This window comes from Capsicum annuum, chromosome 8 (genome assembly GCF_002878395.1).
Source record: "Capsicum annuum cultivar UCD-10X-F1 chromosome 8, UCD10Xv1.1, whole genome shotgun sequence".
NCBI classification, from domain to species: Eukaryota; Viridiplantae; Streptophyta; class Magnoliopsida; order Solanales; family Solanaceae; genus Capsicum; species Capsicum annuum.
The window spans coordinates 155,487,500-155,504,561 of record NC_061118.1 but is presented as its reverse complement, the minus strand read 5'-3'; the positions used below and the strand labels follow the sequence as shown (position 1 = coordinate 155,504,561).

The window sequence follows — 17,062 nt, the reverse complement described above, 5'->3', positions numbered from 1 at the left end:
CACAAAAATCTCTCATTTGATTCATTCTTTCCATGACTTTGCATCTTATTTCCTCCAACATAGTGATAATTGTCTTGAACCTAGCAGCTAAAATCTAACTATTAAAAGTCTCACACATGTTGTTTTCAATCACATCACACCTGCTATGTTCCTTAAAAAAGCCCTACACCTTGCCTCTTTGTTGTACTTGAGCAAATCTTCCACAATTTCAATACCCAACTCACTCATTTCATTAAGTTTCTTTTGCAAGTACACTTCAAATGGGGCCCTTGCAACTTGCCAGAATTTTTTTTTTCCTTTCCTCACCACTCCAAACCTGCTTCCAATTGGCCCATATATGTCTAGCACACCATCTATGCTCAATATTTGGCAGTAAATTAGTAAGTGTCAAATGAAAATTCTATCAAAACATGTAAAACAATAGTTAAACATTAAAGACATCATTGCAGCAAACTAGCCAGTAATAAATAACTGAAAAATATGAATAGATGAAGAGCCATACCTTCTGCATATCAGACATGACTGTCAACTCTTCACCTCCATTTTTTTCAAGTTCCAAATCATGGCTGATGCACCTAAGAAACCATGACCATGTGTCCTTGGTTTCTTTATCAACCACAGCCCATGCTACAGGGTACATTTGATTATTTCCATCTTTAGAAATGCAAGACAACAAGATACCTTTACATACATCCTTGAGAAAGGCACCATCTAAATCAATTATTCTTCTGCAACCCTCTTTCCATCCACTTTTTAAGGCCCTAAGACAAATGTAAATGCCCATAAACACCTCTTTTCCTGGAACTGTATTCTTGGATGTCCTAATAGAAACAGTGGTACCAGGATTGGTGGTCCTCAACCGTTCAGCATAGTCATACAACCTAGACAACTCTTTAACAAAATCACCAAAATGTTCATTCATAATTCTGATTTTTGCTTTTCTACAGGTTGTTTTACTAACATACAACCCATAGTCCTTTCTTAAAAGTGCTTGAATCTGATGCAATTTTATTGATGGATCACTCATAATCCTATGTTTGTAATGCTTACTAATCCACAAAGGGTTGCACATCTTGTTTCTTGTCCTTTTAGAACACTTGTGTATAGGAAAGTAAGTTTTCACAGTAAAAAATTCTGTGTTATCAATACTTCCAAAAATAACCCAAGGACAACCCTTATGCTTACACTTAGCCCTTACCCTTTCCTTCTCGTTAGGTTTCAACTTAAGGTTCATACCTTTTTTAATAGAGTAAATCTGCAGTGCCTCTCTAAACTCAATAGCATTCAAAAAAATCATAGATAACTGAAAACATACCTTCTTTGCAGTTTTATCAAAGTATATCTTGCTAGAAGAAGTTCTAGGTAGTGGATCTACCACTTCATCATCATCAACAGGATCTTCTTCCTCTTCATCACTAATGTCACTACCCGGATCTGAACTATCAAAATAAGAGTTATCCCCACCCAGTTTACCTTCATATCTAACCCCCTTGTTCTTACAAATATCCTCAAAACCAGTATCTATATCTACTGGTCCAGATGGTATCTCATCTACATTCACCCTATCAGTCTTTTTTTGCTTGTTTTTCAATGTTAGCCTTTCTAACTTGAAGCAACTCTTCATCAAAATCGCTCAAATCTTCAATGTTTTCATCAACATCATAAAGTAAATCACCATCAGAATCAGTCCAATGAAAATCTAATTCAGAATCAGATGTTTGGAGATGGTATGTAGAGAAATCATTAAATTGACCTTCACCTAAGTCTTCACAAGAAACCTTAACTTTTTCTTTTTCTGCCCTAGGAAGCTGATTTTCATTTATATATTCATCTTCATTTATATCCAATGAATGAGATGAAGACACATCAGTCATTACTAAGTTGTAATAATGTGGAGTGGCTGTCACATCATCATTAACAACTATAGGTTTAATAATTTGGTGAACCACATATACATCAACCAAATTTCCATATTTTAAACAACTGATAAGGCTTAAAACATTAACATCACTTTCTAACTTGTAATAATAGCCTTTTTTGTTTACTCTACACCAAAAGGTTTCAATTTTTTCCACACCTAAATCTATTGCTAAGTTATGAAACAACATAACATGAAGCTCATCAACATCTACTCTAATGTTATCAGGAATACGAATTCCATTTGCATACCTTAAATCAGGGTCTGACAAAAAGACACCCCCATACGTGAATTAAATTGTTAGAATTATATCCATTTACTTACAAAACCTGCACAATAACAACATAACATATACATTAGGCAATTATCCACAAAGCCCTAATTTTTAAACAAAACACTAAGGAATAAAAACATCAATTCTGATTTTACCCAACAAACCCTAAAGTGTAATTGAAATAACAAAACATGCCATTGAAGGCACAAAACGGTTATACCCACGTTTAATAGGAGCATTAAACAACAAAAAAATCAAAAGCCCCAAAATTTTCGGACCCAATTCTGAATTGACAAAAAAAACCTAAAATTTTATTGAAATAACAAAAAATGTCATCGAAGGTATAAAAACAGCAATATATAGCTTTTATACGAGCATTAGACTACAAACAAATCAAAAGCCCCAAATTTTCGATCTCAATTTTTCAGTTTACGAAAAACTCAAAAACCCAAAATTCTAATCAAAATCAGATATATGCCATTGAAGCCATAACATCACTACAACAACACTACATGCGAAAAAGAATAAAATCACACAAAAAATTGCAGAAAAATATTCGTAATCTGAAAAACCCTAAAATCAGTAGAACGGACCACCATTTAATCAACTACAAGCTTCAGAATAAAAAGCCACATACTACAACTACACCAAAATGTTAAATACTTACAAGGATTGCAACAACAATCACCAATATCGGCCTAAATTACCCTAAAATCGTGTTAATCTTTCAGTTTCGGATGAGAGAGAGGAGAAGCGAAGAAGAAGGTGTAATATGACCTAAATTTTAGGTCAAATTTTACTATTTATACTCTACACACGTCATTTCATACGTGAAAAATATTTTACAAAAAATTAATGACGTGGCAGCGATTGTGCAACACGCACAGCTGAGTAGACCGACAAAGGATTTAAAAAGTTGCATTTTAATGGGTTCAGGAGTTCAGATAACAAACATGTAATTAGAAGCGTCCAACATACAAACTGACATAGTACAGGGGTCCAGAAGGTCATTTTGCCTTGTTTTATTTCTACCGATTATTTATAGTGCCTCATATATATGGTACCTATTATTATGATCATTCAACAATCACAATTTTATGATGCTATATGCTTTCACTATGTTATTTATGGAGGTCAAAGAGTAGAGTATACCTGTCAAACGAGTTGGGTTGACCCGGCCCAACCAAACTCGACTCGGCTTATTTAATAAAATCAGCTAGATTTGACCCGACCTGATCATCCCATGAGTTGTAAGGTACCGGGCTGATTTATTTTTTTGATTGGGCCCGATTAACCCGGTCGAGATCAAGCCCGGTCCGAATCCACCGGTTAACTGACTCAGAATCGGCCTGGATTCATTTTTTTTAAAAAGGGCTTTGGACCTTTTGGGCCCAAACTAGCCGTTGGCCCAACGGCTATATAGCCGTTTATGGGTCCAAATGGCTAGTTTGGAATTTTTTATTAAAAAAAAAATTATTTTAAAAAAAAAAGATTTAACCCCAAAAAAATTTCTATACATACCCTACACTTTCAAATCATTTTTCGCACAATTTTTCATTCTCTCAATTCTCATTCTCTCTCAATTCTCAAACATTGTATATATTTAATTTCCTAATGTGCTCACTTTAATTTTTTAATTTTGTGATTACAAAGTACGAGTGGAAGTTTCTAAAGTCGCAATCTTCGAATACTTCTAAAATTTGGTATTGTCGTTCCATCTCTTACGTTTAATTTTTATTTAATGTATTAATTGTTGAATATTTAATTTTATTATATTTGTGTATTTTGAATTTTTTTAGTTTAATTTAATTATGGATAAATTAAGAAACCTCGCTACTAAAGGTGTTAAAACATTTTGTCCGAGAAGCGGTAATGGTAGTAAAAAGCGAATTACTAGCGGTAGAGGTATTCAAGTAGTAGATATACCCGTGTGCCTCCGGCACCGCTTAGTCACCAAAAGGGAGGAAGTAGGCGTACCTTTAGGTGTAGGTGCCCACGATATAGATTATGTAGAAGCTCGGGAAAATGACGGTATAGAAAAAGAAAATGAAGTAGATGCGGTTAATTTAGACGAAGATGATGAAAATATTGGTGAGACATCCACAGTAGGAAATGCTAACGTTAGATATGAATCGGTTAATCTTCTTCCCCGTCCTCTCCGTGCCCCAAGAGCTCATAAAACAACTAGTATTGCATGACAATTTTTTAAACGTATATCAGATACTGAGGTACAATGCAATATTTGTCAACAAATATACAAGCATAAAAGTGGAGGCAAGCAAGGGGGTACGGATACATTAATGAGACATATAGGTGATGCTCACGAAAGATAGTTAAATATTGCACGAGGTGGTGCGGATGTTGGTGGGCCAACGCAAACTAGAATGGATCCAACAACTGGTCAGGTAATGAAGAAGTATAATAAATTGAGGGACCGAGAAGAAATAGCTAAAATGATAGTTGTGGGTTGTTTGCCTTTTAGTTTTCCTTCTTCTGATGCTTTTATTCATTATATTCAAGCAATTTATAATCCTATGTTTAATGGTATTCCTAGAAGTACTTGTCGGGCCGATATTTTTAGATTTCATTCACAATATTATTTTTATTTATCAACATTGTTAAAAAATATTCAATGTAGAATGTCCCTAACTTCTGATCTTGGGCGTGCTGTAAATAAAAATGATTATTTAACTATTACTTATCACTGGATAGATAGTAGTTTTATTATGCAAAAATATATTCTTGCTTTTTTATATGATGAAGATCGTAAACATACTGGAGATTTTATTGCTGATTCGATTGCTAAAGTTACAGAATTTTATGGTATCGAAAATAAAATCTTATTTATTGCCTTTAATAATGCTTCTAGCAACAAGACTGCTATAACAAAATTAAAATCTAAGATAACTCCGTCGTTACCTGAATTTTTCATATTAAGTGTGCATGTCATAGATATAATTTAATTATAAGAGATGGTCTTGAGTTTTTTGAGTTTTATATTGAAAAAATTCGATTTGCCGTTGGTTTTATTCAAGGAAATAATCGTAGAAGTAGAATTAGAGACTTTAAACTTAAATGTGAACAAAATGGACTTGCACCAATATTGATGTCTGAAGAATGTGAAACTAGATGGAATGCTACGCATGATTTTTTAAAACTTTTTATAAATATAGAGTTCCTATTACACTATCTTTTAACCAATATTGTGGTTCGTTTGTTGATTCTGCTGATTGCATATTACATGATTCTGATTGGGTTGTAATTAATGATCTTGTTAAGTTTTTGGAAAAAATTTATATAGCTACGGTTGAATTTTTCAGTGTTTATTATCCTACTGTTTGTAACATTTTGGCATATATAGTCGATATTTCTGCTTTACTCAAAGAAAATAACAATAAAGAAGGTTACAAATATGTTGTTGGTGTCATGTTTGCTAAATTTAAAAAACATTCTTTTTCGATTCCCCTTATTTACTTGGTTAGTGTTATGCTTAATCCGTGCATGAAATATAATACTATGTGCCACTTTAGTACTATTATTTATACTAATCTAGAAATAAATACTAACAATGATTCTCAACAAGTATAACCTGATTTGTGGACGGCTATGGGTGATGCGAATGAATACATAGATAAATTATATAATCACTATGCTGATTTAGTTGATTTAGCCGTAACTACAAATATCACTCCAACTGTCGCTCCTCATCCTCCCAAGGAGCCATCATCTTCTAAAAGGCTGGCACATAGTGATTTTCCTGATCACTTTTATGATTTAAATTGTTGGAACAGCGTTGAGGAGAGAGCTTACACTTCAACTTATCAGGAAGAGCTTAAGTATTATCTTCGCCGCTAGAGGATCATAGACTACGGATCAACGCGTTGGATTGGTGGAGGAGTAATGAAACACAATATCCTGTGCTTTCAAGATTTGCTAGAGATATCTTGAATGTTCCAATGTCAACTGTTGCATCGGAGAGCACTTTTAGTTAAGGATGACAGCAACTTGGAGACAACCGACATTCATTGGGAAACAATGCAATGAATGTTCTCGTTTGCCTCAGAGATTGGATTAGAGCCGAACGAAGAAATCAAGGGATGGAAGCGGAGCCGAATGACGAGCAGAGACTTGAAGAAATTATGACTTCACGGGAGAACTCAGCAGAATCAAGTCCAATGCATGGTCTTGCCCCCGTTGATTTTGACTATCCTATGCAAGTTTCCGTTAATATTAACATGAATGAGTTAGAGAAAATGATGCAAAATTTGTAGATTTTTCATTCATGTAAATTATAAATTTTGGACCATTTTGTAATAAATAAAATTCAACATTCATTCATTCCTTAATCCTTACTTTGTAATATTTTCCATTTAATAATTTAAATTGAATTTCTAGTTTAAATTAAAAACTTAGTTTTAATATATTATTAATTTACTATTAAGTATTATACTATTATTAATTTATTATATTAAGTAGCATATGTTTTATTTAAAATAGTGTATATATGTGTATATATTTTCTAAAATAGTATATATTTAACGTATACATGTGTATATGTTTTATAAATTAGTGTATAACTATATATATATATATAGTGTGTGTGTGTGTGTGTGTGTGTATATTGTAGTATATATATATTGTAGTATATTTTATTTAAAGTAGTACGTATATATTGAATGGTACGTATATATATGTATATATCTTCTATTGATGCATATATTTAACGTATACATGTGTGTATGTTTTATAAATTAGTGTATAACTACATATATAGTGTGTGTATATATTGTAGTATATTATATTTAAAGTAGTATGTATATATTGAATGGTACGTATATATGTGTATATATCTTCTATTGACGTATATATTTAACGTATACATGTGTGTATGTTTTATAAGTGTATAACTACATATATAGTGTGTGTATATATTGTAGTATATTTTATTTAAAGTAGTACGTATATATGTGTATATATCTTCTATTGACGTATGTATTTAACGTATACATGTGTATATGTTTTATAAATTAGTATATAACTACATATATGGTGTGTCTATATATTGTAGTGTGTGTGTGTGTGTGTGTATATATATATATATATATATATATTGTAGTATATTTTATTTAAAGTAGTACGTATATATTGAATGGTACGTATATATGTGTATATATCTTCTATTGACGTATATATTTAACGTATACATGAGTATATGTTTTATAAATTAGTGTATAACTACACATATAGTGTGTGTATATATTGTAGTATATATATATATTGTAGTTTATTTTATTTAAAGTAGTACGTATATATTGAATGGTACGTATATATGTATATATATCTTCTATTGATGTATATATTTAACTTATACATGTGTATATGTTTTATAAATTAGTGTATAATTATAGATTGTGTGTGTGTATATATTGTAGTGTATATATATATTATAGTATATTTTGTTTAAAGTAGTACATATATATTGAATGGTACGTATATATGTGTATATATCTTCTATTGACGTATATATTTAACGTATACATGTGTATATGTTTTATAAATTAGTGTATAACTATATATATAGTGTTTGTATATATTGTAGTATATATATATATATATATATATATATATATATATATTGTAGTTTATTTCATTTAAAGTAGTACGTATATATTGAATGGTACGTATATATGTGTATATATCTTCTATTGATGTATATATTTAACGTATACATGTGTATATATTTTATAAATTAGTGTATAACTACATATATAGTGTGTGTATATGTTGTAGTATATTTTATTTAAAGTAGTATGTATATATTGAATGGTACGTATATATGTGTATATATCTTCTATAGACCTATATATTTAACGTATACATGTGTATATGCTTTATAAATTATTATATATATCATTATATTGTAGAATATTTCTTGTAGTACATGTGTTATTTAGAGTAATATATATATTTAACTAACGTATAGTCGTATCTGCGTTTACATGTGTAATTGTGTATATGTGTATATATTTAAAATGTATATAGGTGGGTATATATAACGTATATTGGAAAAAAAGTTTTTCCTTTTGGTTTTTGACCGGTTTTTTAACTGAGTTTGACCTGATTTAGGTGGGTTGGATCGGGTTGGGTTAAGTGGGCCGGTTCAGGGTTGTTTTTAAAAAATTTACTGTTGAACCCAGACCTGGCCCACCTAACCACAACCCGGCCCGACCCACAACCTGGGTAAATTTCATGGGCCAGCTTCGGGTTGATCCGGTTCGACCCACTTGACACCCATAGATCAGAGTAGACGGTCATTAGTAGGAAGCAGAGTGTTATCGCACTTTATATTGTAATCTCTTATTTTTTTCAATTTATATTACTACTATTTGTTGTTTTACTTGCTATGTATTTTTCTATTTTGCTCTTATATTTTTCTTGCAATTTTGCTTCAATTTTTTTTTTTTTGAATCGAGAAATCTATTGAAATACAATGGAGTATCTATTCAATAATTTAGATACAACTTGTAAAAATATCAAATTTGAAAGGAGATTTTATGAAGAAAATGTCACGTAGCTTAAGTTGAATGTAGATTTGACGCAAGAACTATACTTGTTAATCCAATTTCGTTTCATGAATAATACCATCATCCCCCAATTTATGGGGTGTTTTGATTAGTTTTTTTAAGTGACTTATAAGCTAAAAGCCAAAAGTCACAGGTAGATAATGAGTTTTGGCTTCTTTTTGCTACTTTTTAAGTCTAAAAATAAAATACTTAAAAATAGTTTGTCTCATTGCCAAATACTGTCGAAAATTAAATAGTGTTTAAAAGCCACAAATACCTAAAAATAAGTCAATCTAAACGCCCTCAAGTTATTAATCATAAAATGTGGATAGTTGGGTTACAAATTTCTTAAAATTAAGGGTTCGTTTGGTTTAGAACAAGTTATTTCGAAATTGATTATATTCTTTCGGCATAAATTATCTCATTATGTATATAAAATATTATGAAATTACTTATTTCATCACTGTGATATAAATAATGAAATAAATAGTCCTAAAACTAGTTAATACCTTTAATAAACACAAAATAACGACTTATTTCAAAATTATTATACCTAATACCACACGCAATCATAAATAAGGAAAAAAAAAAAAAAACGCGTATGCTTATTGGATGTATGCTAAATTACGCTGAGAGCGCAGTTCCACCACTTTCCAAGCTCGTCATTCTCGTTATTTGCTTACTCTGAAAAACAAAACCTATCTTCTTCTACTCCAACGCCAAAAAAATCCCAGGTAGAAAAGAAAAAAAGATGGCTCATTCTTGCATAGCCACAACTTCCTCAATCTCTAAACTCAATTCCCCAATTTACCCATCTGATTCTTCCAATTTTACCCACATATCCCTACCATTTAAACAACTTCCCTTCAGGTACTCAAATGGGTTTGTCTAATTTCACTTGTTACGTCGTTAATATCCAGTATTTTCATTAAAGTTTTGGTTTTTATTGTTTTCTTGGTTAATACCCAGGAAAGTGAAGAGTGTTGGGAAAGTGAAGAGTAGGGGAAATAGCACTGTGAAGGTTCTGTATTCTGGAGCTGACTGGGATTTGGCAAAGCCATCACGTTCAGGAATTTGGTCTATCAGGTAAAATAACCTAATTTGTTAAAGGGTCTTGGTTGAGTTGCATTTCCGTTGTAAATCTGAATTTTTTATATGTGTTGGTGGTAGAAATTGGGTAATTTTAGAGTGGGAGGGATACTTTTGGTTCTTGTTGTTAGGGTTTGTTATGGTTTATGAGTGGATAAGGGGGTTTATGCCCAATTTTGGCTATACCAAGTTTAGACATTTCAAAGAAGTATGGGTGTGCCTGTGTGTCACCTACTGAAGATGTTAATTTGACTTTTCTGGTAGTATAATATGGGTGGTGCAACAACAACATAAAAGGCAGCCCGATGCACCTAAAGCTCCCGCTATGCGCAGGTTCTGGGGAGGGACCCTAACCACCAGGGTTATCGTACACAGGGTTACCTTGAATTTCTGCAATAGGATGTTTCCACAGCTTGAATCCGAACTCGTGACCTCCTAGTCGCATGGCAACAACTTTACTAGTTACTCCAAGGCTCTCTTTCAACAACAACATACGTAATGTAATCTCACAAGTGGGGCCAGGGAGTGTAGTGTGTGTACGTGAAGGCAAAGAGGTTGTTTTTGATAGACCTAGTACAATATTAGTTGTAGAAGAAGAAAATATTAAAGGGAGCATTGAGACGTTAGTTTGATATCAAAAACATCACTTGAAAACACAAAATTGAATAGTAGAATGAATCTTGAATTCTTGAAAGTCATGAAGGTTGACGGTTTAAAGAAGTATATAATAAGATTGTTAGTGGAATGGTATCAAACATTTTGTGACCCCCCAAAATAGGAAGAGTTTGTGTAAATTAAGACACAGGAAGTACTACTTTTATTTATATTTTGCTTTTCTTCTTAAAGAGAATTTTGTGAGTTCTCTAAAAAAAAGTAGAAGGCTGTTTGGTCATTTTATGGGATTTTTATAAGTTAAAAGATTTAGTTTGTGGACCTGTGGAACACATAAGTTGTAAGCATTCATTGTTAATGACTTAGTTACTTTGTCATCTTATGTGTCCAGAAATCTGTTATAACTTATGATTATTCCTTGTTATTGGGTTTTGCAGAGATGACGTGCAAATGCCATCATCACCTTATTTTCCTACATATGCCCAAGGTCAAGGACCACCGCCGATGGTTCAAGAACGATTTCAGAGTGTGATCAGCCAGCTCTTTCAATATGTAAGAATTTGTACTCTTATGGTAGATTTAACATTCACCACAAAGTCTCAATGTACTTGCTAAAATTTTGAGTCCTGTGTTATTGTTATTATTATTATCATTTTGTAGAGGATCATACGATGTGGTGGAGCAGTTGATGATGATATGGCTAATATCATAGTCGCTCAGCTTCTTTATCTTGATGCTGTTGATCCCACAAAGGTATATCTTTTAGAATGCACTTTTAATTCATGGGATATACTTGGTTAAAATATTAGATGTTTCAACTTAAAGGAGATTCTGCATTAGGCATTCCTTTGGTAGTATATATCATCTTTTGTATTTGTAAACTTCAATCCATCAATTTTGTTTGCCTAAATATGATCTATCTATTGCTTAATTGCTTGAGCAATTTATGAATTTCTTGCCTCTTTTCATGCTGGAATTTTCAGCATATCATGTTAATTGATATGCCAGCATAACTTCTGTGCTTGAGCTGGCCTACTGAGGTCTCAGTGTCCAGTTGTGCATGAACCAAACAAGTGAAGAATGTCAAGGCCTAAGCGAGACATGTGAAAGTTACACCTTTACGTCTCTTTCTCCTGGTCTAATTCTATATACTGATGTAGTCGATAGCCCTTATGCCATGATTATATGAGGTTTTCCCGTTGATCAGCTTCATATAAAAAGATCAAAAATTTGCTTTTTATTGAACAAGAATGAATACAAAGGTGCTGCGATGGTTTTATTTTATCCAGCTCTGCTCCTCTTTTGACATATGCTTGTTATGTCGTAGGAGCATCTCTTTTCGGTTAAGCTTTTAGTTCTAAAACTGTTTTTCCCCTACTTTTTTTTAACTGCATCCTTTTATTTACTTCTTAGACGGCTTTCTTTTAATTCAACTGAGCACCTCTTTAATTTACTACACAGGACATTGTCATGTATGTCAACTCTCCAGGAGGTTCAGTAACAGCAGGTATAATAAGTGTTTCCAGTAAAACTCATATTTCTGTTGTCAATCTGCCATAGTTATTTAGCTTTTACTGTAGTATTGAACAGTTACTACAAGATTTTACCGTTTACTTCAATGTGTGGTTCATCAATTGCTATGCACCTATTATTATCTCAGGAATGGCCGTATTCGATACCATGCGACATATTCGACCTGATGTCTCCACTGTCTGTGTTGGACTCGCTGCAAGGTACTGATTTTGGTTACTTTATGTACCTTTGTGTTTCTCTTTGAAGATGATCTTATCATACCTGAAAATAGTGGATATATTTGAAAATTTTGGGATTGGATTTTCTGTTCCTTCTTCTCGTCCTGCCTTTATTCTTTCTTTCCTCCTTTCATACACCCTTAGCCCCTTATAAGCCCTCTTCCTATACTGTGCCAGTTCTCTTGATCTCAAATTCCTGGGGACTTCCTTATATGAAGAAGTGTACCATGTCAAAGAAATGAAGCTAATATGAATTTATTATGTGTCTGTACAGATGTGTTATTTGATACTATTTCCACGTTGATGTTACATTGCTTTGACGATCTACTCACCTTTCACACGGTTTTTTCCTTAACCTTCATATCGATTAGATGGGCGAGTGGTGGAACAATTTACAAGTTTTTTTTCAAAAAAGTGTGTCATTCGAGACTTCACATTCAGTTACTTGTGGAATTTATGGAGTCTATTTTACTTTTAGTACCCTAAGGTGATTAATCACCTTAGTCTTTTTTTCATGGAATAGATAGATTGTCTTTCGTAGCTAATTTGTGTTTTGCGGCATTGCAGTATGGGGGCTTTTCTTCTCAGTGCTGGCACTAAAGGTAAATTGAATAGCTGATTCAAGGCTAGACTAACTCTCCTTATTCTGTACTTATTGTTCTTGCTCTTAACTTTTGATGCTGTTATCATCTTGAAGGAAAGAGATATAGCTTACCAAATTCAAGGATAATGATTCACCAGCCTCTTGGTGGTGCTCAAGGTGGACAAACTGATGTAGATATACAGGTATAATCATTCACTTTATTGTATGCCACAGTTTTTATTTTAAAAGTTTGAATTTAGGAGTCAATATTGTAATATAATGGATATAGAGTGCAACATCTGATTTTGATTTAAATGTTCCATTCTGGAATCCTGTCCATCACTAAAAGGGATGCTAGAATCTGGAATCCCGACTCTGATTTTATTTTATTTTTTGATACATTTTGCTCCATATGCTGACAGATAAAAAATACATTTGAAAGTGGTGGTTTTATAAAGTAAAGGATCCAATTCTAAATTTCCCGAGTCAGAACTTCTGACCCTTGAAAAGCAAAAATCACTTGACACAAAATGCTTACAAAGAAGTACCTGCGGGGGGTGGGAATACGCAGACCTTACCCCCCTACTTGAGGACTACTTGTCCCATAAAAATAAACTAGATTGATAGAAAGAGTAGCTTTTAATAATATATTTGTGATGGGAACTTAGAAGAAAATATCCAGCTCCTTTTTTATTTAGAGTTTGCATAATAAGTGGGACAATGTTGCGATGTTGGTGGTGGTAAAATATAATACAATCATGGTTATTTACCCTAGACACTGGGATTATTCCCATCCAATCCCATCGAAAAGTTAATCTTTTGAAACCATTCATTGAGAGAATGCATCTAGTTTAAGACAATATTCCCCAACTTGCTTGGGACTGAGGCAAAGTAGTTATATGTAGTTTAGACAATTTTGCGATTACGCAAATTAACTTTCCATCATTCCAGCTTATGTACACTGGTTAGTCAGAGCTTATAGAATTCTGTTTCTCTTGTGTCATAACTCAAATTGTGAAACTTCTATTCAGTAAGTTAAATCATTTCTACTTTTCATGCTGAGAAGCAGAGGCAGACATAAATGCATGTTTTCGTTGTGCAACTCTCGTATGTGTAGATTGGTAAGGATGAGATACTTAGAGCTAAATCAATGTTGACAATGATGTCCAGGCTAATGAGATGTTGCATCACAAAGCAAATTTGAATGGTTACCTTGCCTACCACACTGGTCAAAGCCTTGAGAAGATTAACCAGGACACTGATCGTGATTTTTTCATGAGCGCGAAGGAAGCTAAAGATTACGGGCTAATCGATGGTGTCATCTTGAATCCAATGAAAGCCCTTCAACCACTTGCAGCAGCTGGTGAACAATCGTAGTTGCATTGCAAGGAAGGACAATTTTCTCCTATCATTTTGCTCTCTCCCCCTGGATTACTAGTACAGTCATGACTAGAAATTGTAATTCATTACTGGGTTTTGGATAGACATAGTATTCCTGCTGCCGGGAGCAAATGTACACGATTTTTTTACATGTTTGTCTGGGTATCAGCTGGGGAAGAGTGTAATGTACGTGCCCAAATCTAATAGGTCTTGATGTTTGTCTTTAAAAGTAGTTCGCTACTTCCATCTTTCGAATAACAATCAAACTCATGGCATGCATGTCAGAGACCTTTGTTTCTTGAAGAGCACAAGATAATGTTAGCATTGTTTCAAGTGCAATAATGTCAGTCCCTGTGGAGTGTGGAGGAGTTTGCTTCCCTGGCCCATTGAAATGACTGAAGACAGTTTCAAGAAAAAGTGAAGGGCTACACAGCTTTAACATATAACAATTCATTGAATTCACCAAGTGCAGGGACTAGGTACTCACATTCAAGAATTCAGACTAATAGTGTGAATGTATTTTAATGGATCCTAAATTGCAGTAGTGTCTTATTCTTCAACCAAAACAAAATAAAGCGTGGTTTGACAAAGAACGGATGGAATTTTATTTCTCAATGAAAGAGTTGCCAAACAAGAGAAGAGGCATTCTTTTTTAAACGGACTAAAAAGAAAAAATAAAACAAACAAACTGAAACGAAGAGAGAATTAAAGAAGAAGCACGCATAGATCTTGTAAATTGGGGTGATCAAATATCAACTAAGCTATCAAATTTTGTAAATATGTTTGATAAATTGTGAGAGAACTTTGGTACTCTCCTAGTCCAAGGATAGAAGTAGAAGAAGTAAAATGAGGAAAGTAGAACCACATCCAGTTGGGCTGTTATTGCTGGGATTTGAAGAAAAGGACTCTTAACAACTTTGTATTAATCACCCCAAGTTGACAAATGTGAGGTTGAGGCCTTTCACATTTGTATCTGTCCTTGCCCATGACACAAAAGCCAAACAAGCAACCTCTTTAAGCTTTTGGTTATGTGATATTATTGTATCATACGTTTGTTAGACAGATACAATTAGTTATACATTTCATATATTTTTTGGATAAGAAAGGGATGCACTTTTCCATTTTGAGCACAAACTTTTTTTGGTTTCCCATCCGGTGTCCGGTGCCCGCATTGGAGCCCTGATTAATCTGGATCGCGCATTGCAGGGCTCATTAAGATGGCAGCGCTCCAACAGAGTTTTCTTCATACCCAGGGTCGAACCCTCAACCTCTGGTTAAGGGTGGAACAGCCCCATCCACTGCACTACAACCCATGTTGGTGAGCACAAACTTTGTTACTTCTTATCCGTAACTAAGTCGATTGGTAACATAATAATTGCAACAATCCAGCGATAAGGCGTTTCTTGAATGTGTTCGGCCTCCGTCCAGGTTTATTTATTTATGTTTGACTTCACATTCATTAAAAAAAAACACACAATATAACTTTATCACTGATAAATTATTATTTAATGTTAAGGGATAATCGGAGGAAAAAAAATTATTTTCTATTTATTTTGCAAAAAGAGAACTTTTAGTACATTGAACAAGCAACGGGAGGCATCAATAGTAAGAATTACTAAGACCAAACCCATCGATAGCTCCTTAAACTTGTCCCTAAAATTCACCTAGGCCCCTAAACAAAGGCTTGTACCTATCAAACCCCTAAATTTCCCAATTTTGTTCCTATTGGGCATTTTTTGCCCACATGGCACTGCGCATGCTGTGCAACCGCCTGAGTCGCGTGAAAACTAAAAAAATGTACATGTGGCAAAAGTTAACGTTAAATAACGTTACTTTTGCCATTCCCTTCAATTTCCCTCTTTTTAACCTAAATTTACTCTTCTTTTTTCTTCATTCTCTCCTCCATAGATGGGTCCTCATCAACTTCTCTCATCTCACTATCAAAGTTATCTCCTAATTTCTCTTAAATTATTTTTTTCTCGCATTTTCGATGAGAATGTTGGAAAATTCCGTCAATATTGATGTTCCCGATTTGTGTTACTGTTTCGAATTTTGTTCTTTAAGAACTTCAAGGACTCCTTCAAATCCGGGTCGTAGATTTTTTAGATGTAAAGTTCCAAAGGTTTGTATAATTTTCACAGATTTTAATTATTATTTTTTTTGGTATTTTTTTTATTATTCTATTATTTTTTTATTTTAGGAAAATGGTGGATGTGGGTACTTTAGATGGATTGATCCAAAACCTTCAATATCTGTGCATCAATATCCTGAGGTAGAATCGAGCTTAATAATTAGGTGCAAAGATGGTGAAAATTCGTGTGATCGATTGAAGCAAAAGCTCAAAGACGTTGAACAAGAGAGGGACACTTTGTGTGAGAAATTGAAAGATAAAGAAGGGAAGTTGATTGCATTGAGGCAAAAACTCAAAAAGTTAAACTTGAAAGGGAATGTGCTAAGCTCAAATTGAATAGACTTGTTCTACTTCTTCTCATTATTCTAACTGTAAAGTGGTTCTTTAATATGGTGTAAGGTGTAGTAGTTAAGTTTGCCTATTGAATAGGCAATTGGATATTGTAATGGTTAGTTTGTAGTAGTTGTTTCGTTAGTTTGTAGTAGTAGTAGTTGTTTGTTCAGTTTGTAGTTGGCCTAGTTTGTAGTAGTTGTTTGGTTTGTTTGTAGTAGTTGTTTGAATGAATTGACATATTTTTGTATGACAATCTCATTGTCAATTGGCTACTTTGTGTCTACTTGTGTAGCTATTGAAGGTATTACCATACAGCCTATTTGTAACTACTGAAGGTTATGATAAAAATGAACTATATTACAAGTGCAAGCAGCTGGATATCATATTAACACAGCTCAAGATTAAGCTAAAAACTGCATACATGATGT

General features: G+C 33.3%; 2 protein-coding genes across 2 annotated transcripts; both read left to right on the top strand.

The window, feature by feature from the left end:
- Positions 1–9,337: 9,337 nt before the first annotated feature.
- LOC107839701 (ATP-dependent Clp protease proteolytic subunit 5, chloroplastic) lies at positions 9,338–14,319 on the top strand. Its single transcript, XM_016683304.2, has 9 exons — positions 9,338–9,625; positions 9,725–9,841; positions 10,894–11,008; positions 11,117–11,209; positions 11,918–11,963; positions 12,117–12,189; positions 12,775–12,809; positions 12,905–12,993; positions 13,961–14,319. Exons 1-9 carry the CDS (start codon positions 9,507–9,509, stop codon positions 14,165–14,167), a joined length of 894 nt encoding a protein of 297 aa, XP_016538790.1. The 5' UTR covers positions 9,338–9,506; the 3' UTR covers positions 14,168–14,319.
- Positions 14,320–16,160: 1,841 nt separating this feature from the next.
- On the top strand, positions 16,161–16,637 carry LOC124886685 (uncharacterized protein At4g04775-like). The gene is made up of 2 exons (XM_047395579.1): positions 16,161–16,292; positions 16,371–16,637. Exons 1-2 carry the CDS (start codon positions 16,161–16,163, stop codon positions 16,635–16,637), a joined length of 399 nt encoding a protein of 132 aa, XP_047251535.1.
- The last annotated feature ends 425 nt before the right edge of the window (positions 16,638–17,062 follow it).